We start from the raw sequence: 21,311 nt of genomic DNA, 5'->3' as shown, positions 1-21,311 counted from the left end.
GTCCAAGTAGTGAGTTTAATTCTCTGTCGTTCTTCTTTCTGCTCCAGCTGCTGGATCGTTCTCCTGGTGACCCTCTGGAGGAGCAGCCGGTAGAGCAGCGTAAAGCAGAAACGCTTCCGGTTAACCCAGGTGAGCGTTAATCTGGCCGGACTACTGAGTCTGGTGAGGTTTTGTGGCTTTATGGCCAAGAACATTATATATACATTTCCAGCATTTAGCAGACGCTCTGATCCAGAGCGACTTACAGAAAGTGCTTTGCAACATTAGGGTTTAAATCTGATGCAGCTACAGGAAGCCATTGAAGGGAGCGCAGCAGTGGGGTGACATGGCTGAACTTGGGCAGGTCGAAGACGATCCTCGTCAGGAAAGAAGCTGTTCGCTGGATACAGAAGTTAGAGACTGTTTTTGCTTGATATTTATCACAGAAATGGACCTGCATGAAATAAAATGAGAATATATCATTTACTAGACACTAATTGCTTCAAACAAAGCTGGTGAATGACCGTTAGAGACAGGAAGTTCTGACGAAGTTCTAAAAAATGGGCCCATGTCATGGAAATGTACATCATTGTAGAAGAGTCAGTCCATGTGCTGTTGAGAAGTTAGATTGGCTAAAACTTCAGTAAGTTCCAGTGAAAGGAGCTCTTAAAGCTTCAGCACCAAGAGATTTTGGACAATTTCACGCTCCCAACTTTGTGGGAACAGTTTGGGGACAGCCCCTTCCTGTTCCAACATGACTGCACACCAGTGCACAAAGCAGGTCCATAAAGACGTGGATGAGCCAGTTTGGTGTGGAAGAACTTGACTGGCCTGCACAGAGTCCTGACCTCAACCCCATAGAACCCCTTTGAGATGAATTAGAGCGGAGACTGTGAGCCAGGCCTTCTCGTCCAGCATCAGTGTCTGACCTCACAAATGTGCTTCTGGAAGAACGGACAGAAATTCCCATAAACACTCCTAACCCTTGTGGAAAGCCTTCCCAGAAGAGCTGAAGCTGTTATAGCTGCAAAGGGTGGGCCGATATCACATTAAACCCATTAAAGAATGGGATGTCACTCAAGTTCATATGCGTGTGAAGTCAGACGAGCGAATACTTCTGGAAATACAGTGTCTATGGTCTGTGTAACTCTGGGCAGAGCTTCTGAGGCTGAGGCGTCTGGATTAACTTGGGTGTGTCCTTCTTCTAATGTGTATGTTTACAGGTGTGAACTCTCAGTGGGACGGTTTCTCCTCTGGGCCGAGAGCTCTGGTGAATTCCCTCCTCACTCGAGCACCAGCTCCTCCGCAAGCCGTAAACCCTCCCTCCTCCACACACATGCCCTGTGGACCACAGGTCACACCCTCAGTCCTGCGAGGGCAGCCTGACCCACAGCTGGAACAGCTGGCTGGGCTCCTCCGCCTGGCGTTACCTCAGACGCCCACCGACCAGCAACTCCAGCAGCTCCTCGGCAGCCTCATCAGGTCTGTGTTCTACCAGCAAACTACGGCAGTAATACTTCACAAACCATTAAATAATGATGAGAATGATGAAGTAAAATTAAAACCGATTAATGGATTTTCCCCCACTTTCCATTCAAACGTTAGAGAAGAGGTTGAAGAAGTTAAGTTTAAAATTCCAAGCGAAGGAAAAATGATAAACACCTGATCAGTGTAATATATAATTAAAACTGCAGCTCTTGAGATTTCCAGTAATAAAAACAATTGTTCAGCCCCACACGCAGGACATTTTGGAGTTATTGTCTGATTATTGTTGATGTTTTTAGGCCGGAGGAACCCTGCACTGACCCACTCAGAGCCAATCTGGACCGCAAACTAGCACAGAACGAAAAGAGAGAGGTGAGATGCAAACGTGTCTCTCACACCTGTACGTCTTTGTTCTTACTTCTAAGTGAGGCCGTGTTTACTGGACAATGGGGCAATAGAGCGACTCAGAGAGCAGAAAGTAGCCAATGGGCTGAGTTTATAGTTCCGTTTTTTCAGTCGAGCGACTCTAAATTTGCAGTATTGTGAATGTAACTGCGTGGCAGCTACATCATCAAGTCTGTGGGGTTTCACACCAACAGCTTTTTATCATCTGGACATCTGGGCTGTATCATCTTTCCTAAAAAAGTCAGAAGATACAACCTTACAAGCCTTCGCTCTGCTCATAATGTAGTTTCTCTACACCACTGATCAGCCAATGAGGAGCTAATTAGTGAGTTAACGAGTTGAATTGAGTGAGCTGTGCTGTGTTGGGTCACCAGGTATTGGGAACTCCTGCTCTGCAGTCCTTGGGCTGTAAAAGTTATCTTTTACAGAGATCTGTCTGCCTGAGTCCTGTATGAGTACCTGGTTACACTCATCAGTGTGGCTCTCATGTGTTTATATTACGTTCCGTGAGAAGTTGTCTCTGAGTCATCATCATGATGATCTCCATGGACAGTCTAAACCTCATCCACACCAATTACTCAGTTGGACCTGGTCAAACCTTCACTTTATTCCACTGCAGGGTCAGCTCAAGTTTAGTTCCGCTTTATTATTCCCACAACAGCGAAATTCACCTCCGCATTTAAGCCATCTGTGCAGTGAAACACCGCATACACACTAGTGAATACACACACACTAGGGAACAGTGAGCACACTTGCCCAGAGCGGTGGGCAGCCCTATCCACAGCGCCCGGGGAACAGTTGGGGGTTAGGTGTCTTGATCAAGGAGACCTCAGTCATGGAATGTCAGTTCAGGGGATCGAACCGGCGACCTTCTGGTCACAGGGTTGGTTCCCTGACCTCCAGCCCACGACTGCCCCCTCTTCAGCCAGCAGAGCTGTTTATACTCTACCACACATTATATTGAATATCCCTAACTCCCTCTGCTTTTTCAGCAGCGTCAGCCTCCGTCCCGCTCTGCTCCCAGTGCCACCTCGCGAGGACGCCGCAGTGGACCACAATCCCACAGGTCAGGGTCAAAGGTCAACGTCTGGAGATGAGATGGGACACTCCCTGTGTTTGTGAGAGAGAGATGTGAGATATGTTGGAGAGAGATGGTGGATTGAATGTACTTCTAAACCTTTTTCACTAATTTATTAAACTTTAATGTTTTTAATGAACTGTAAAAGCAGTGTTTTTCTCTTTTAAGTGTATAATTCGTTTTATTCATTTACTGCATTTTACTGCCGTCTCAGCCTGGACTTGCTTGATGATTTGATTTGTTATATAATCTGAGCTTAAAAAACTATCATTAACCTACAGAATGGACCCAGTTAGTGTTCTTCATTCGGACAACGTCGATCTTAGAGAGTCCAGTATGGCCTCTGTCCCTCAGTGCTGCTGTGCTGGCTGTGGCATTATTAATGCTAACAGCCAGACTAGAAGGTCAGTACATCATACTGAGTGAAGAAAGCTTCTGGTAGAGACGTCCCAAATAGGTTATAAAGGTCTTCTTTAGGAAACTTGTGGCCTCTGATGGTGCTCATTCAGCCAGTTCCCATTAGGAAGAGAACTATCAGGTTTAAATGGTTCTTGTGGTCTTTGTTAGCAGGGTGATCATTGAGGTCACACACAGAAATGTTGTTATAGTGGGAAATTTAGCATCAGGGCAGGAGAACTCTGAGAAGTCAGAGAGGGATGAAGTTCAAAGAAATCGGAGTCAGGCTTAACCCTAAGCCTGTGCTTTACATTGTGAGACTTTTTTAAAGCTGTTTTCATTGTGTGTTGTATACATGTTAATACTTAAAACCGAAGGTACAACCAAAAAATATAAAGATGTGCAAATCACTGAAACCCTACAATTAATTGAAAATTATACAAAGACAACATATCAGATGTCAAAACTGAGAAATGTTATTGTTTTTGAAAAATATTTATGAGCATTTTGAATTTGATGCCAACAACACATTTCAAAAAAGTTGAGACTGTGGCCTGTTTACCCCTGTGTTACCCCAACTGCTGTAGTTTTGAAAGTGAAATGGTTCCTATTCATAAGCAAGGCCTTCCCTGAAAAAGACGTCATCTAGATGGCAACAAATGTTGCTCCAAACCTGCATATTTATCATTCAGCATTAAAGGTGCCTTCACAGATGTGCAAGTCACCCATGTCATGTGCTGTAATGCGCGTCTGGACTTTTTAAATGTGCGCTGATAACAATCTGGATGGTCTGTCTCCTCTTTAGCCTGGAGGATGCAATGTCCACAATTTCCAAAAAAGAATAAAAAATTTTAAAAAGGGACTTTAGTCCCTTTTATATGAGCTCAGAGGCCCAGATATGAGGCCCAGAGAAGGTGGCAGCGTTTCTGGATCCTGTTTATATTTGGGTTCTTCTTTGTGTTTTAGAGTTTAACAGTGTTTGTGGATGCAGTGATGAACTGTGTTCACAGTCAGTGGTTTTCAGAAGTGTTTCTGAGCCCATGCAGTGATTTCCACTACAGAATCATGTCTGTTTTTAATGCAGCGCTGCCAGAGGGCCCAAAGATCACGGCCAGCAGATACTGGTGTTCAGCCTCGTCCCTCACAGACAGAGATTTCTCCAGATTCTCTGAGTCTTTAATGATGTTATTTTGTAGATGATGAAATCTCCAAGATCTTTTATATTTTAAATTGAGAAACGTTCATGCCTGTGCAGTCTTTCACAGAGTGGTGACCTCATCTGTACATGAAAGACTCTCTGAGATGCTCTTAATCATGTTACTGACCTGTTGCCAATAAGCGTATTCTTAGTTGTGAGATGTTCCATCGGTCTTTCGTTGCCCCCTTCCCAACTTTTTAAAATTGTGTTGCTTGCATTAAACTCAAAATGTGCATGTTTTTCAAAAAACAATAAATTATTATTATTATTTTTTTTTTTTTTACACATTTGAAAGGTTATCTTTGTACTATTTTCTTTGAAATATAGGGTTTATATGATTTGCTCATTGTTACATTCTGCTTTTATTTACATTTTCACAGCCTCCCAACTGTATTGAAAACAGGGTTGTAATATGCTGTAATTGTTTTGGCATTTTGGTCAATTACAATTGCACTTATAAGGTATTTATATGAGACCGTGACATGCCGTATGTTATTTTCCGATATGACATTTAACATTTAAATGCCATTAAAACAGTTTAAACAGTTTAAAACTGGCAGCGCATTCACATTTTTTGCACATGCTAGCGCCAGCCAGCAAAGTGTTCAATGAAAACCAGCAATGAAAAAACTCATTTCCAAAATGATTCCTCGGTCTCAGGGGTGCAGCCGGGTAAACAGACGCCTCATTCTTTATCAGTGATTGCTTTATTGAGCAAAGCTGAGTTTGTGTGTTTGGAAGAAGCTCTCCGTTCTGCAGAGTAAATGCTGTGCGTGTGAATGGCCATTGTGTGCGGCGCTGCTCGTCCCACGCAGAGGAAGTATATGGGTAACAGACTTGGTTTTTTTATAAATTTGATGCGGAAGCTGAACCTCCTTTTCAGGTAAAATAGGCCAGTCCAAACCAGTTTGAGTGCATGTGAAGCTCAGCAGCTTGGCTTAATAAAAAGAGGAACAAAGAGCACTTCAGGAACATGGTGAGTGAATCTGAGCTGATGTTTATGAACGGTGTAATTCTGCATTTGATAACGAGCAGTTCTGTCGGTTTTTACTGAAGCCTTATCTGAAGGGGGTTGTGTGGGTGCAGCCAATGAATGGAGGAAGTTACCACTTTCCTGGTGTTTCCTCTGAAATGAAGGTGTTGATAGTGAGTCTACTCTTCTGGAAAGGCTTCTAGATGTTGAATGTTAATAATGTCAATAAACAAATACTACATACAGACACTATAAACACAAAGAACAAAGTAAAAACAGCAATACTGCAGTTATATTCCACTGATGATGTTACCTGTATAGAATGCAGAGTAACAGTGTCAGATATAAAGGTAATCTCATTGTAATGTGGCACCTGTGAGACGTCCATCCCTGCAGGTATACGTTTTGTTCATGTGATAAATTTGCCAGTGTCTTATTACCACGCAATACAAGGGGCAGTTACAGTTTGGTGATGGTGCAATACTCTGACCTAACAAGGATGTCCAACTGCACCACTCCCACTTGTTTAACCTGTTTGCTGTGATTGGTCAAGCAGCCCCTCTTCCTGTCCTCTTCAGCCTGTGAGTAATCTTCTACTGCTACATCCTGTGGTGATGAGCTAATCCAGTCCAACCCGGTTAAAAGTGGAATTTTTCATTGGTGACTTTATGAAGAGAAAGGATCAGAAATAGTCTTTGGTGAGAAAGAAATTTCAACTGCCCAAATAAAGTTACTGACTTGACCAATAACTTTTCAGCTAGAAGATGGAAGCTTCCACTCACACCGATCCTGTCCCAACCAAGATAACAGCTCAGACAGGGGGAAACATCTGTGCTCCTCTTCTCCATGGAAATCATTTTCAAGGCTCGGTTACAGTTGTGAACATAACTGGAGGTAAGTGACGGTGAGAAACAGGTTTCACGTAAACTAAGCTCTTTGTCAAGCTGAGCATTTAAATCTACAGCTAAGTTGTATATGTTGCAGGAATGGCCATGAATGACTAATTCCTATGTTTAATTTTTTATGTGGTATACAATAAGCAGTAGAAGTTTTTTTTCCTTATGTCCTCCTTGCTATAGGCCAGATTCATAAAAAGCAGGTCTTTAATATGTATGAGCATATTTGCATGTGAATTTTGCTTGCTATTGTCTATGCCAGAGGTTGGCAACCCAAGAAGAGCCATTTTGTCCTTTCAACAAAAATCAGACCACCTTGGAAGCCACGATACTTTATGTCCATTTTACCAACTTAGCTGGAAACTTGTCTCAGTACATGCTGATGTGCTAGTATAGGCTAAAAATGTAAATGAAAACACAAACTTTGCTCTGCTTTAAGCTTTAGCTCATCTATAGTGGCTGTTCTCACATCTCTGGCAGGAAACCTTTCTGCAAAAAAACAGTTTATCATAAAACATCTCAACGACTTTTTACGAGGCTGAAGTCACATCTCATTCACCAGCTTGTTGTCTGATTTTTCTCGTTCCACCTTAAATGGTATATGCTGCACATACCATTTAAGGTGAAATGGGAAAATCACAAGCTGGTGAATAAGAAGCAACTTCAGCCTCACATCTTTTTAGTGTTTGATGGTTTCTTATTGCAGATGAAACATATCAGGAAATCAACTGAGTGAATATTAATGCAAATAAGTCAATTCAGTCAGCTACTATCTAGGTGAGACTGCTGTCTGTGTTGCTATGGTGACCACCAGTCTGTGCACCAATCTTTACGGTGAAGTCACTGCCACAGTGACTGTATGAATAGCTCTATGACTTTTATGAATCTGGCACTATGTCTGGGTTCTTATTCCTCTCAACTTGATTTGTAGGTTGTTTTATTTATGTAGGTTTTTAACTGATTTATATTACTTCTAGGTCAGGAAGCTTCTAGTTTAAGTATAAGCAATGTTCAGGCTGAAGGCTCTCCCGATGCTCCTGCTCTCAGTGAAGGTAAGGTGTATGTGCATTGCTTAGAAAATAGTATTCAACGGTCTTTGTTTTTATGTTTTATTATCATGGAACATTTTTTTAAAATACTAATTCATTCACAGCCTCTTTCATGTCAAAATGAAAACTCAAAATGAATTAAATGAATCACATAAAACATCAAGGTTCCTGATTCACTGCAGATATCACTGGATATTTATTCAATACAGTGTTTTTAAATGTTCTTTGGGCACATTATGTATTGTATTAAACTTAAACTATATCAAGGGGGAATACCTATGTTTAAGTATCCCAGACTTTTTAATGCTCCTTAGTGCTCTGAAATATTTGTATAGAGTCCTAAATTCCATTGTTGCCCTTAATTTCCGAAATCATTTCAGAGGTGTTTAGTAAATGATGTGTAATATTTGGTCCTATGAAAACTATGATATTGATTTGTATATTGTTGTTATTGTAAAGAAACACTGTGAAATAGATCTACTCAAACATTGTTGTTGGCCACATCTGCTTGCAAGAAATTGACAAGCTCATTAACAAGTCCAGTACTCCTGGAGAAATGTAAGGCAATTAATCTACAAATCGTTCCATTTGCTCAGAAACTTTTATTAATATTTTTGTTGTCGGTGTTTGCTTATCAGATTTGTTGGCTCTCTATAAACAAAAACTGAAGAAGAAATTTCAAAGTATTAATGAAGGAATCTCCCAATTTGGAAAGACAGCAAATCTGAATGAGATCTACACAGAGCTCTACATCATAGAGGGAGGGAGTGGAGAGGTCAATGATGAACATGAGGTCAGACAGATTGAGGCAGCATCCAGGAGACCAGCAACACTGGAGAAGCCCATCAAATGTAATGACCTCTTTAAAGACAGACCCATCAGAACTGTGCTGACTAAAGGAGTTGCTGGAATTGGAAAAACAGTCTCTGTGCAGAAGTTCATTCTGGACTGGGCTGAAGGAAAAGCAAACCAGGACGTCCTCTTCATATTTCCTCTTCCTTTTAGGGAACTCAGTTTGATAAAGAAAAGGCTCAAGCTGATGGAGCTTCTTCATTGCTTTTTCCCAGAAGCAAGAAGGATAAAATCAATGGATTGTGATGCCCACAAAATCTTGTTCATCTTTGATGGTCTGGACGAGTGTCGACTTCCTCTAGATTTCCAGAACAATGAGAGCCTGTGGGATGTAACAGATTCAGCCTCAGTGGATGTGCTGCTGACAAACCTCATCAAGGGGAACCTGCTTCCCTCGGCTCTCCTCTGGATAACCTCTCGACCAGCAGCAGCCAATCAGATCCCTCCTGAGTGTGTTGACCTGGTAACAGAGGTACGAGGGTTCAGTGACCCTCAGAAAGAGGAGTACTTCAGGAAGAGAATCAGTGACCAGAGCCTGGCCAATAAAATCATCTCACACATGAAGTCCTCAAGAAGCCTCTACATCATGTGCCACATCCCAGTCTTCTGCTGGATTGCAGCCACTGTTCTAGAGAGAGTGTTGGGTGGAGCAGAGAGTGGAGAGATCCCCAAGACTCTGACTCAGATGTTCACCAACTTCCTGATCTTTCAGATTAAACACAAGGACCAAAAGTACCATGGGAAATATGACACTGATCTTCAGCAGACCAGAGAGATGATTCTGGCCCTGGGAAAACTGGCTTTCCAACAGCTGGAAAAGGGCAATCTGGTCTTCTACGAGGAAGACCTAAGAGAGTGTGGCATTGATGTCAAACTAGTGTCAGTGTACTCAGGAGTTTGTACCCAGATCTTCAGAGCAGAGTTTGGGCTGTACCTGGAAAGGGTGTTCTGCTTTGTTCACCTGAGTGTTCAGGAGTTTCTGGCTGCTTTATATGCATTTCTCTCCTTCATCAGTAAAGATGTAACAGAACAGGTAACCATGGATCTCACTGATATTTTCAAAAAGTCCAATATGTCAGACTTCCTCAAGTCTGCAGTAGACAAGGCCTTACAGAGTGAGAATGGACACCTGGACCTTTTCCTCCGGTTCCTTCTGGGCCTCTCACTGGAGTCCAATCAGACTCTCTTACGAGGCCTACTGACCCAGACAGGAAGCAGGTCTCACAGCAAAGAGGAAACAGTCCAGTACATCAAGGAGAAGATCAGGGAGAATCCCTCTCCAGAGAAATCCATCAATCTGTTCCACTGTCTGAATGAACTGAATGATCATTCTCTGGTGAAGGAAGTCCAAACATATGTGAATGCAAGAGGTTACAGTCGTCTCAGTGGTACCAGTCTGTCTCCTACTCAGTGGTCAGCTCTGGTGTTTGTGTTGCTGAACTCAGAAGAAGAGTTGGATGATTTTGACCTACTTAAATATGATCCATCAGAAGAAGGACTCTTGATGCTCCTGCCAGTGGTCAAAGCATGCCAGAAAGCTATGTGAGTACTTGCAAGAAAACATATTACATCACAATATCATGTAACAGTTCATGGTAGTCAAGAGTCTTTAACATATAGGAAAGTGAGGAATATGATATAAAATATATTCTGTAAATATGAAAATCACAAACATAAAATAGATCAAACAAAACAAATACTTGCCACCTTTTTTGTGACTTCTAGACTTTTCAGTCCTTTCTTTAAGCTGAACTTGTTAGCTTGTCAGTGTTTTTCTGATACAGCTGCTGCTTGTCCGTCTCCTCTTTCTCTGTTTCTTCTCTGCTCCTTTTAAAGGCGCCCGTGCTGCCCGTGCCAGATCAGCATCAACTGGCCCTTGTTAATATCAGCATAATCTAAGCTTAAAGGAAAAGAGAGTTAACTGGCCCCACCCCTGCTCTGCACCAAGGCACTTTGTGATCAAATATAATGTCTATTAAAGTGTCTGGCACATAGCCCCATCACCCAACTCAGGGCAGGGACATAGGGTGGGAGAGCAAAACGGGGTATGTGATTGGGGTATAGGCTCAGCAGTGATTGAAAGAACAGGAGATTCAGAGGCCAGTCGTGAGGCATGGAGACTGGCGGGGTCATGGAAGTTTGGCAGGTCAGGGAAGGCAGTGCTAGCAGTATACACACGAATGGGTTGCACCAATGTGTTCTGGTACAGATGGGGCCACACGGACATCCTTGAATGCAGGTGGTACTGCACCAATGTCCTCAATGTCCTTGGGAGGAGGGAAGGCAGGGGAAAGAAGGCGAACTCCTGTCCTCTTGAAAACCACAACTTAATAACTTGTACAATAACTGACTTTGGAGTTCTTTTTCTTGTATTTCATGACATATTTCTCAACAGCTCCCAATTCAAACACAGATACTTGCTATACCCTACAGCAGTTCCTGCACAGTTTTGGTACTAAGGCAGTTACAGACTCACATACAAAATCATCCAAACCCACCTCAAAATGCAGAGGTCAAAATATGGAGATAATAGTCAAACAGACAGTTGCACTGGCCAAAGAATAAGATATAATAAAAAAGAGATGTTTATAAAGGCAAATACACAACAGTGAAGCTGGCTACAAGCAAGTCTGACATGGTCTTTTTTAATCATGACTTATGCAAATGGAACCAGCTATACAGGACTGCGGTTGGGAGTGGGACCAATGTTTAGCTTGCAGGTGTGAGAGGAACAAATGAAACAGAATTTCTGCAGAAGCAGAATGAAATCTTGTGGGAGCGGGACAAAAATTGGTCCTGCACAGGCTTCTAGTATCAGATAATCAGACATTGTTACATAAGACTATGTGAACTGAGGTAGAGCAGTGATCCAATTTTCAACAATTGCAGGCAAAATCACTGTGGGTTATGTGAGCAGAGATGCAAAGTTTGTTGATATAATTAATTAAAGTATTGTAAGCAAGGTCAGCAACTGCAGGACAGAGGATCTGGAATTTTATGGGAGGAAAGGATGTATGAGAAGAGAGGGCAGGATTAATATGAAGAAAGGGACAGGATGAAATAAAAAAGGGATCTTAAGATGAGCCCATTCTTAAATGAGAAGTTTAGGGGTGTTTGAGACTGTAGGTTGTTCTGGGGCACATACTGGAAGAAGAGTGCATCACTAAACTTTTTTGTTTGCCAGTCATAGTGGAACCAATATACTTATAGGAAACAACCCGCTTAGCACTAAATAGATTTGAGAAAAATACTTATAGTTATAAATGGGAGGAAGTCTTGTGTTTAGCTAGATCCTGTTGATGCCCTGGCTCCTGACAACTGCAGCTGCTGGAGAAGTTATGCTTACATGTTGTAAATGTGGAAACACTTAATGTGTGCTTGTGCATGCATGTAAGAAAAAAGCCAGTGTTTTGACTATTAATTATTTCTTGTTATTAATTGTCTCTTACTGTGTGTTTGTGTGTGTTTGATGGAATTTATCTCCCAGACTATGTGAGTGTAATCTCACAGAGAAGAGCTGTGAAATTCTGTCTTCAGCTCTCAGCTCAAGCTCCTCAAGTCTGAGAGAACTGGACCTCAGTTACAATGAACTGCAGGATTCAGGAGTGGAGCTGCTCTCTGCTGGACTGGAGAATCCATCCTGTAAACTGGAGAAACTGAAGAAAGTTAATCACTGTATTTCTGTGAATGTACATCACACAAACACAAACAATTTCAAACATGGACACACTGAAATATATTGGCTGCTGAAGAATTTTGAGGGTTTTTTATGTTTTGGCTGTACTGTTTTGATGTTCTTGAATGTGGGAAGTGCAATCTCTCGCTCACACACACACACACACACACACACACACACATGGACATGTTTTAGATTCAGATGTTGATAAGTAATATTTCTGTCACTCGTGAATCTCAAATACTCAGGTGTGACTTCAGGAATCTCTTCTTCATCTCATTACTGCTCCAAATAGGTCTTATGATAAAATGAGAAGCTTGTGTCTCATAAGATAATAGTGAGCTGTATTTTCTTCTTTTGGTATTTACTGTTTTAGTTATAAATAGAGCTACATAACTATCAGTTTATTGCTTATTAAAAAAAATTGTTGTGCTTCTCATGAAGTTGGAATATGTTGGATGAGAAAAAGGTTTTGCATCTTAAAACTTGCTCAGTTTTATCTAGAAAATATAGCAGATCTTTAAAAGAGATCTCATTGTGAAGTGCATTTTCCTATGTGTTTCATCCCAGGCTGTCTAATTGTGGTCTCACAGAGAAAGGCTGTGCAGCTCTGGCTTCAGCTCTTAGCTCAAAGACCTCAAGTCTGAGACACTTGGACCTGAGTTACAATGAAACCCTACAGGATTCAGGAATGATGATGCTCTCTGCTGGGCTGGGGAATCTACACTGTAAAGTTGAGACACTTAGGTAAGATGATCACAGCAAATAGAAACAGAAAGCATTGATTTGTAAACTGTCTTTTACAGATATTTAGCTGAAAAGAAATTTGAATAGATATTCAATATTTAACAGTTTCAGCTGTCTAGGTAACAGATGCTGCAGGAACTGTCACAATTGGGTCTCAAATGAAGGGAGCAGTCTAACAATTTAAGAACAACATTTCACAACACATAAATGCAGGAAATTGAGATTTCACCATCTATAGTGCAAGGCATTACTAAAAGATTCAGAGAATCTGGAGAAGTCTCTGCATAAAGGGCAAGGCCAAAAAAACAGTATTGAACACCCATGACCCTTGATGCCTCAGACGGCACTGCATTTAAAGCAGACATGCTTCTGTAATGAGTATAACAACATGGACTTGGGAACATTTCAGAAAACCCTTATAAGTAAACACAGTTTATCACTGCATCTGCTAATACAAACCAAGCCTCTACCTCACAAACTGATGGTGACTTTTCAACATCTAGGAACACCCTGACGTCTCTGGGCTAAAGCTCATCTGAGATGTTCTGATGCAAAGTGGAAATGTGTGCTGTTGCCTGTCTGCAGTCCAGACCTGTCTCCCATTGAAAATGTGTGGCACATTATAAACAGCAGAGACCCTGTACCCTTTAAGAACATGCTGCAGTCATCAAATATTGAATGAGTATATTTAAATACAAAACAAAGCTAATTGGTTGTAGCATCAAATATCTTGTCTTTTTTACTGATTTCAGCTGGATACAGGTCAAAAAAGGGTTTTACAAATCATTGTTTTTATTTATATTCTTGTACAGTCACAACTTTTTTGGACTTTTGTTCTTTTGTTTAGAAATTCGTATCAGACACGGTGAATGAAAGTCATTATCACATCAACAAAAAACAGAAGATTTTCAGATCAGTTATGATGTCACACATCATTTTGTTGTATTGATCTGACAGCATGAATGTTTTCATGTATGGATATACATAAAGCTGCTGCAGTGTTGGCAGTAATACTATGAGTACTGATCTAACAGACGGGTATGGAGTCATTATCAATCCTGACCTTATTAAATCCTCAATCGATATGTGATGTGATTTTATCAATGATCACTATTATATTGTAACAATGGAGAACAATATCATAACATTTTTTCCATGACTTAAAAATAATTTTGGTGTTTTACTATCTCTACCATGCCTTTGGGGAATTATGGGAACCACTAACTGATAATTAATTTTGAGGGGTGGAAATACCATTGTGAAATGTTGCACATACTGATTTTATAAGTAAAAAAAGCTTTAACAAACTTTTAAAAAAACATTTTCTGGCAAAAGTTAATGCACCATTACTTTAGCTTTGATTTTACTTAAGGAAAAGAGAAAGTATTAATTGTGGTACATGCATTTGTTAGATCCCACTGGTGTGGGTTCATACCAGTTTTGTCCGTACCAATCATGCAGTTTCATATGTGCTAAATGTGTGTGAAGTGCAGCAATGCAACAGGGAATTTCTTCATTAATAATGCTCTGACAAAATGTACATCATGTATATCATTGTAAAAGAGTCAATCCCTTCATACAGCATGTGTGCTGATGGTGTTCTGATGTATTTGCATTTCTCTTCCAGGCTGCGTTGGTGTAATATCACAGAGAAAGGCTGTGCAGTGCTGGCCTCAGCCCTCAGCTCAAACTCCTCACATCTGAAAAAACTGAATCTGAGTTACAATAAACTGCAGGATTCAGGAGTGAAGCTGCTCTCTGCTGGACTGAAGAATCCACACTGTAAACTGGAGACGGTGAGGTGAGATCAGTATCATTGTTGATGTAGATGAGTCTGCATGGTTGTTGTGCTTCAGCGTAACTATACCTTGAGTAGTGAATTTATAATTGACCCAAAGATAATCACAATACAGAAAAGTATGATAGAATAAAGCAAAAGTGATGAAGACAATTAACGAAGGTAACAGATAAGAGGATGCTGAAAAAAATAATATAAAAACATCTGTATAAACACACTATAATGCAAATGCACATCATGTGTACATAAACAGGGGTGTTATTTAGTGTAAATGTATTTTATAAAATATATGGGCATAACTAATTCAAACAAATAGTCCTTCTCATACATTCTTCATTATTCAACTATGCCAACCGTTCTCTTATCCAGCGCTGCTCCTAGTTTGATTACGTCAAGGTTGACAAGGTCAAGGCTGTTGCATAAACCTGTGAGCAATCTGGCTATGAACAACCAGACCTACCCAGATTGATCACAGGCCTACTCGATTGAATCAATTTATGAAGTGTGTAAAGAAATGTTATTTGTTTTTTAGGGCTGTTATTTTATTGTGGCCAATCAAAATCATTACACTCTCAACCTCATTCCTGAATATGTGAGGTGTAGTCCAGTCAGCTGCTCCAAAGCTTCACCTTATTTTTTCAGTCCTCCAATCAATGCTTAAAGATTGATATCAAGCTCTGGCCCTTTAACAGCTCTTTAACGGTTCTTCATCAGTGCATGGATATGTTGTGTATTTTGAATTTAAAGCTTCAGCTGTGGTCAAAAGTGTGCCTGGGGCAGCTGTTAAAGTGATTCTGCAAAAGTGTCATTTTAGAAAACATAAACTTGTATTAAAGTGTTGCTGCATTTTTGGCCTTTGCATATCATACTTATAATGCTTCTTCACCATGAAAGCTGAAATAAGCTTTGTCAAAATTCTATTGCAAATGTGTAGTTTTGTGCATATACTCCTTAAATTTAAGACATAAATGGTCCATAAACATGTTTTTAATGCCTGTTCTGCCAATAGGTTTTAACCTGGGATGCTTGATGGGGTTCATGCTTCATGGTGTTGACTTTGTTGCCTTGTTGTACTACTGCTAGTAAAAATGTGTAGCCTGATGTTGTGACATTGCAGGACATATCATGTTTAGAAAATGCCCTAAAGTGTCCTTGTGAATTTGTCAGTGTTCATGCAGTATGCCTGTACAGATCAGCTGGGTGGCACAACACAAAAAGTGTGAAAAAGTTTTAAATATATTTTATATATATTATATTCTATATCTAATCACAAGTCGGTATCATAAAATATAAAAATAACATTTAACCTTATTTTTTCTTAATTTGAGCAGATTTTATGGAGTCAGTTCTGTCTTACAAACATTTTTCATATTACTGGTGCTCAGCACTGACCTGTCTATTTATGCTTTTATATATTAAGACTTCAATCATTCCATTACAATCTCATTATTAGACGTCCCTAACAACAAATAAGCTGACATATTTATGTAAATATGTAGATGTTTTTCACTCAACACACATGCACACAAACACATAAAGCTTGTTATATTTGTAGCTTTTATGTAACCTTATGGTCATTATTTTGTTTAGTTTTTTGTGTGTGTGTGTGTGTGTGTGTGTATTTTTCTCTTTCTTTGTGCAGTCTTTATAACTGCAGTATTACAGATGAAGGCTTTGCGGCTCTGGCCTTAGCTCTAAAATCAAACCCCTCCTCACAGCTGAGAGAGCTGGATGTGATTGGCAATCAACCAGGAGAGTCAGGAGTGAAGCTTTTCTCTGATCTGTTGGAGGATCCCTGCTGTAAACTGGAGAAACTGCAGTAAGTTACTGGGGCGGCTGGCCTCCAGAACAATTTCTGAGTCTACCGTACTCTGAGACTAAGACCAAGTCAAAATGATACTGAGGATACTGTTCAGTTGCATGTTAACACAAATAGCTGATCAGCCAATCACACGGCCGCAGCTCACTGTATTTAGGCATGTAGAGGTGGTCAAGACAACTTGCTGAAGTGCAGACCGAGCATCAGAACGGGGAAGAAAGGGGATTTAAGGGACTTTGAACGTGGCGTGGTTGTTGGTGCCAGACAGGCCGGTCTGAGTATTTCAGAAACTGCTGATCTGCTGGGATTTTCACACACAACCATCTCTAGGGTTCACAGAGAACGGTCCGAAAAAGAGGAAACATCCAGTGAGCGGTCAGTTGTGTGGATGAAAATGCCTTGTTGATGTGAGAGGTCAGAGGAGAATGGGCAGACTGGTTCCAGATGAGAGAAAGGCAACAGGAACTCAAATAACCAACCAAAACCTCTGAGGAACGTTTCCAACACCTTGTTGAAAGTATGCCACGAAGAAGGCAGTTCTGAAGGAAAAAGGGGGTCTGACCTTTTACTAGCACCTAATAAAATTATAATAATAATAATAAATACTGATGCAATGCTTACAGACCACATTACACAGTGGTAGCACATATAATAAGAATAGTACAGGTCCTAGAACAGAACCTTGTGGGACACCATCCTTTACTTTTGTGTAAACAGATGTTTGCTGCTTACATTTACGGATCTACATTTACTGGTTCTTAAGCCAGTATGAACTATAATTGTAACACAAAAGACCACATTGCTCTATGATTTGATAGCTCACAGAAGGAGAGTCTTTTTTGTTTTCGTGGACTTCCACAAAGCAAATCTTAGTCATCTTCTCTTACTCATCAAGCCCAATGCAAAAAAAGCATCTATTTCTGTTGTGTAATAAACTCTTTTCTTCTTTTCTCTGTCTTACAGCATCAACCCACAGGATTCGGATGAGCTGTTATGAGCTTCACACACAGAGGGTTATGAGGAGACAATGAAGTCTCAACTTAAACACACATTCACTCTCAGTGAAAACTGAGCAGTCTGGTTCCAGAAGTAAAAGTCTCATTAATAATCACCATATGGAATTAGATTTCTACCACTAATATTTTATCCAGCCAACGTAGACTTACTACACGCTAAGAAACTGTGGGACGATGGAGGAAGCATGTGCTAGCCATCATCCTCCCAGCTCTAGTAGTATCGCATTACCTTGGGGACCTAGATATTGGGTGGAACTGGACATGGATATGTTGTATATTCATTATTTATTTCTTTATTCATTATTTTTACAACATTTGTTTTGATATGCGGCATTGAGCAGAAGAAAATGGCTTCACTATCCATAGGGGTCAACTTATATTTTACTGGTATAAAATATACAGGGATATTTAGATCAGTAGCAGCTAATTTACCTGACTTATATACAGAGTGGGCATGTAAAGACCTCAACTCTGTTTTAGGACAGCCCCCAATATTTTTTGGAGGGCACATCACATGCACAACAAGCTAACTCAGTTTAGGGTCATCTCAGCTTGGCGAGGATGGAGTGATTTGAAAGAACTTGTGCTTGCTAGTCTGGTTTCTAGAGAAAAACAGGACTTATTACTGTCTTTTTTAGATTGTTACTGCCTCAGAAGTATTGCAGTTTTGCTTTTATTGACATGTTAAAAGCATTGGCTTTGATTATAATGCTTATAAATGGCTTCATAATTACCTTACAGACCAACAGCATTGTGTAGCTACTGGTAATATTAAATCTCTTTCTGTATCAGTTTTAGAAGAGGTTCCACAGGGCTCACTTCTGGGGCCTGTTTTGTTTGAAATTTACATAGATAACATAATTTCCTTATCTCATAACTGGCTGTAATGTACTCCTCTATGTAAATGACGGTTCTGCCAATGCAGAATATTCACCATCTGAGACCTTCCAATTCTGCTTTGATTATTTACAAGTGTTAGATCCTAATCACAAATTATTCTTAATGCCAAAAAAAGCTACATTTATATTGTTTACCAGAGCCAACATATTGACTCTTGTAACGTGCCAACCAGATTCAAACACTCGCGGATTTAAAACACAACTGAGGCTTTACTGAAGGATTCAAAGTCCAGAGTCATCATCACAAAACAGGCAGGGGTCAAATCCAAAAGGCATAGCAAATTCAAACTGATGTACATAACACAAGGCGTGCAGTCCAAGAGGGAGAGGCAAAGGCATCGTTGTAGATGCAGGCAAAAAGGCCATAAAACAGGAGACAGATGATGACGCAAGCAATCCCAAGGGCCAAGGGCAAAAAGGCAGAGTCGAAAGAAGAAAAGGCAACGGTCAAACACAAAAACAACGGCTAGACCGCTCTGAACCGGAAGTTCAGAAGTCATGTGATCTCCCAGAGGAGTCCAGAGCCACGCTGGGACTCGGTGGATGCATTACAACTGTGGTAGCTCTACCATGAAGAGTTTATAACTGGGAAGAGTTACAGAGAACAAGTACCTTGGAATTCAGCAAGATGAGAAAATAACTTTTAAATATCATGTAAATAAAGAAAATTCAAAGCAAAAATGTGGTTTATTTTAAAGATAAAATAAGTTTTCCTTTTCAATGTAGAAAAATGCTTATTGCAACATTTCTCTCCATCATGATTATGGTGATATTTTATATGTGCCTACTTCAGCTTACATACTCAGGCCTTCGGACTTAGGTTTATTACCAGTAACTCTTTATCTGTGAGGTGCAATAAACATTGGATATTATTTATTCCTAGAGCTCCAATCGTACACCATCATATCTGTGTTGACTATTAAAACAGTTTTTACAGACCTCCTTACAGGGATTAGATCACTGCATATTTTTACCAATAGTTTTAAATCTTGTTTTATTTATTGTGCTCTGGCAACTTGGAAGACCTTTTAACTGTTAACTCCAATATTGGGTTTCTTTCTTTTTGGAATCTTGGTTAAGTAAAGTTCAGTGAGTCTTAAACGAACTGCGGGCCTGAAGTGTAAAAGGCACCTCAGTCAGTCATGATGGTAGACGGGGAATACAGGCAGTACTCCTCTTCAGCTTTTATTAAAGCAGCTTTTTAGTTGACTACCCGTATTAATATGTAGTGGGTTTTTCGCAGTTTCAGTTCAGTTCGGTTTTGCCACTGAAGAGATATGCAGCAAGAGTGGAGAAGCACAATACTGACTAGCTGCTGTATTCCCTCTGATTACACTCAGTCAGGCTCCAGCAGATGTGATTCCAGTAAAAGCTCAGAACCAACTTACTGTTGCACTTGCCTTATTGAGGGACCAGAACAGTGGGCTTACATACATGCACACATTCTCTCTCTCTCTCTCTCTCTCTATATATATATATATATATATATATATATATATATAGAGAGAGAGAGAGAGAGAGAGAGAGAGAGAGAGCCTCTTTTCTGTTATGCTATGATTTTACATTATTTACGTTATTTATTTATTTCAAACTTTACTTCATTTTACCTTCTGTGTCCTGAATGTAAAACTGGTTAGAATAAACCAGGAACATTAAAGGAATTAAACAAATGCCTGTATATGTCCAGTACAGCCTAATAACAACACTACGTGTACAACAATCTACAATCCCTCTCTCTCCTTCATACAAACCCATGTCCAAGAAAAGAGAAAATAACAGTAATGTGGAGATTTAGACCTGGAACTGAGTAAACAACCACTGGCTACAGGTAAGAAGAATAGAAATTAGGCTGAAATTATAAATTATAATTATAAATTATAATTATAAATTATAAATATAGGAACAAATAGGAACTGGAGATTAAATACATCATTACTTAAAGAACAAGATTTCATTAATTATTTCAAAAAGGAATGGACAACATATTTAGAAAATAACGACCTGCCAGGAACATCACCGTGTGTTCTTTGGGAAGCAGGAAAGGCAGTAATGCGGGGGAAGATAATATCCTACTGCACACATAAGAAAAAAAAAGAAAAAATACAGGTGTTAGAATTGGAAGAAAAAATAAAATCCTTAGAAGCTGCCCATGCGGCTTCACCACAAGAACACACAATGAGCAAGCTGAGAAAACTCAAACTAGAATTAAATGAAATAATAGACAAAAAGACACAATTTTTACTGCAAAGGTTGCGTTGGCAGAACTTTGAACATAGCAATAAATCCGGAAAATTCCTTGCTAACCAGTTAAAGCTAAATAAAGAAAAAACAACTATCTCTTCTATTAAAGTCTCAACTGGAAACATTACTCATGATCCACAACAAATAAATAAAGCTTTTAAAGAGTTTTACAAAGCCTTATATTCATCACAGATTAATCCTTCTAACGCAGCTATTGAAGAATTTCTTAATAATATAAATCTCCCCAAGCTGAAAAATGAACAAGCTGTTGCACTGGATTCACCACTTGCTTTACCCGAATTACATGAAGCCCTGCAGCATCTACCAAATAACAAAGCCCCAGGCCCAGATGGATTTCCAGTAGAGTTCTACAAAGAATTCTGGTCTGTGCTAGAACCAACCTTTTTCAGAATGGTAACTCAAATTCAAAATGAGAACGTACTGTCCCCAGACATGAATTCTGCTAACATTAGCCTACTTCTTAAACCAGGCAAAGACCCTACACTGCCTTCTAGCTATCGCCCAATTTCACTCATAAACGTAGATCTTAAAATTATTTGCAAAGTCCTTGCCAGAAGATTAGAGGAAATCACTCCACTTATAGTACATCCTGACCAGACAGGTTTTATCAAGGGTAGACAATCAGCCAATAACACACGCAGACTAGTAAACATAATAGATTACTGCACAATTAACAAATTAGAAACAACCATTGTATCTTTAGACGCAGAAAAGGCATTTGATCGGGTAAACTGGAAATATTTATTAGCAGTCCTACACAAATTCGGATTTGGTTCATCCTTC

General features: G+C 39.9%; 2 protein-coding genes across 6 annotated transcripts in view; both read left to right on the top strand.

Annotated features, from left to right (window-relative positions):
• Positions 1-3,094, top strand: part of cntrob (centrobin, centrosomal BRCA2 interacting protein) — a 25,836-nt gene extending 22,742 nt beyond the window's left edge. For 2 of the 5 annotated variants that reach the window (XM_037540991.1, XM_037540990.1), the window contains exons 18-21: positions 48-129; positions 1,203-1,461; positions 1,764-1,836; positions 2,862-3,094. In XM_037540991.1, the coding sequence (XP_037396888.1) occupies positions 48-129; positions 1,203-1,461; positions 1,764-1,836; positions 2,862-2,966 (519 nt within the window). In that variant the 3' untranslated portion in view covers positions 2,967-3,094. The remainder of the gene's footprint in view (positions 1-47; positions 130-1,202; positions 1,462-1,763; positions 1,837-2,861) is intronic. The other 3 variants (XM_037540992.1, XM_037540994.1, XM_037540993.1) reach the window with 3 other exon arrangements.
• A 2,736-nt stretch (positions 3,095-5,830) lies between these two features.
• LOC108412233 (NLR family CARD domain-containing protein 3-like) lies at positions 5,831-18,941 on the top strand. The gene is made up of 8 exons (XM_037541103.1): positions 5,831-6,408; positions 7,388-7,462; positions 8,098-9,853; positions 11,799-11,972; positions 12,558-12,734; positions 14,362-14,535; positions 16,175-16,351; positions 17,315-18,941. Exons 1-8 carry the CDS (start codon positions 6,279-6,281, stop codon positions 17,346-17,348), a joined length of 2,697 nt encoding a protein of 898 aa, XP_037397000.1. The 5' UTR covers positions 5,831-6,278; the 3' UTR covers positions 17,349-18,941.
• Positions 18,942-21,311: the final 2,370 nt, after the last annotated feature.

The sequence above is a fragment of the Pygocentrus nattereri genome, chromosome 9, assembly GCF_015220715.1.
Source record: "Pygocentrus nattereri isolate fPygNat1 chromosome 9, fPygNat1.pri, whole genome shotgun sequence".
Classification (NCBI taxonomy): Eukaryota; Metazoa; Chordata; class Actinopteri; order Characiformes; family Serrasalmidae; genus Pygocentrus; species Pygocentrus nattereri.
The sequence above is the reverse complement of the archived record's forward strand: the minus strand, read 5'-3'. Positions and strand labels throughout refer to the sequence as shown.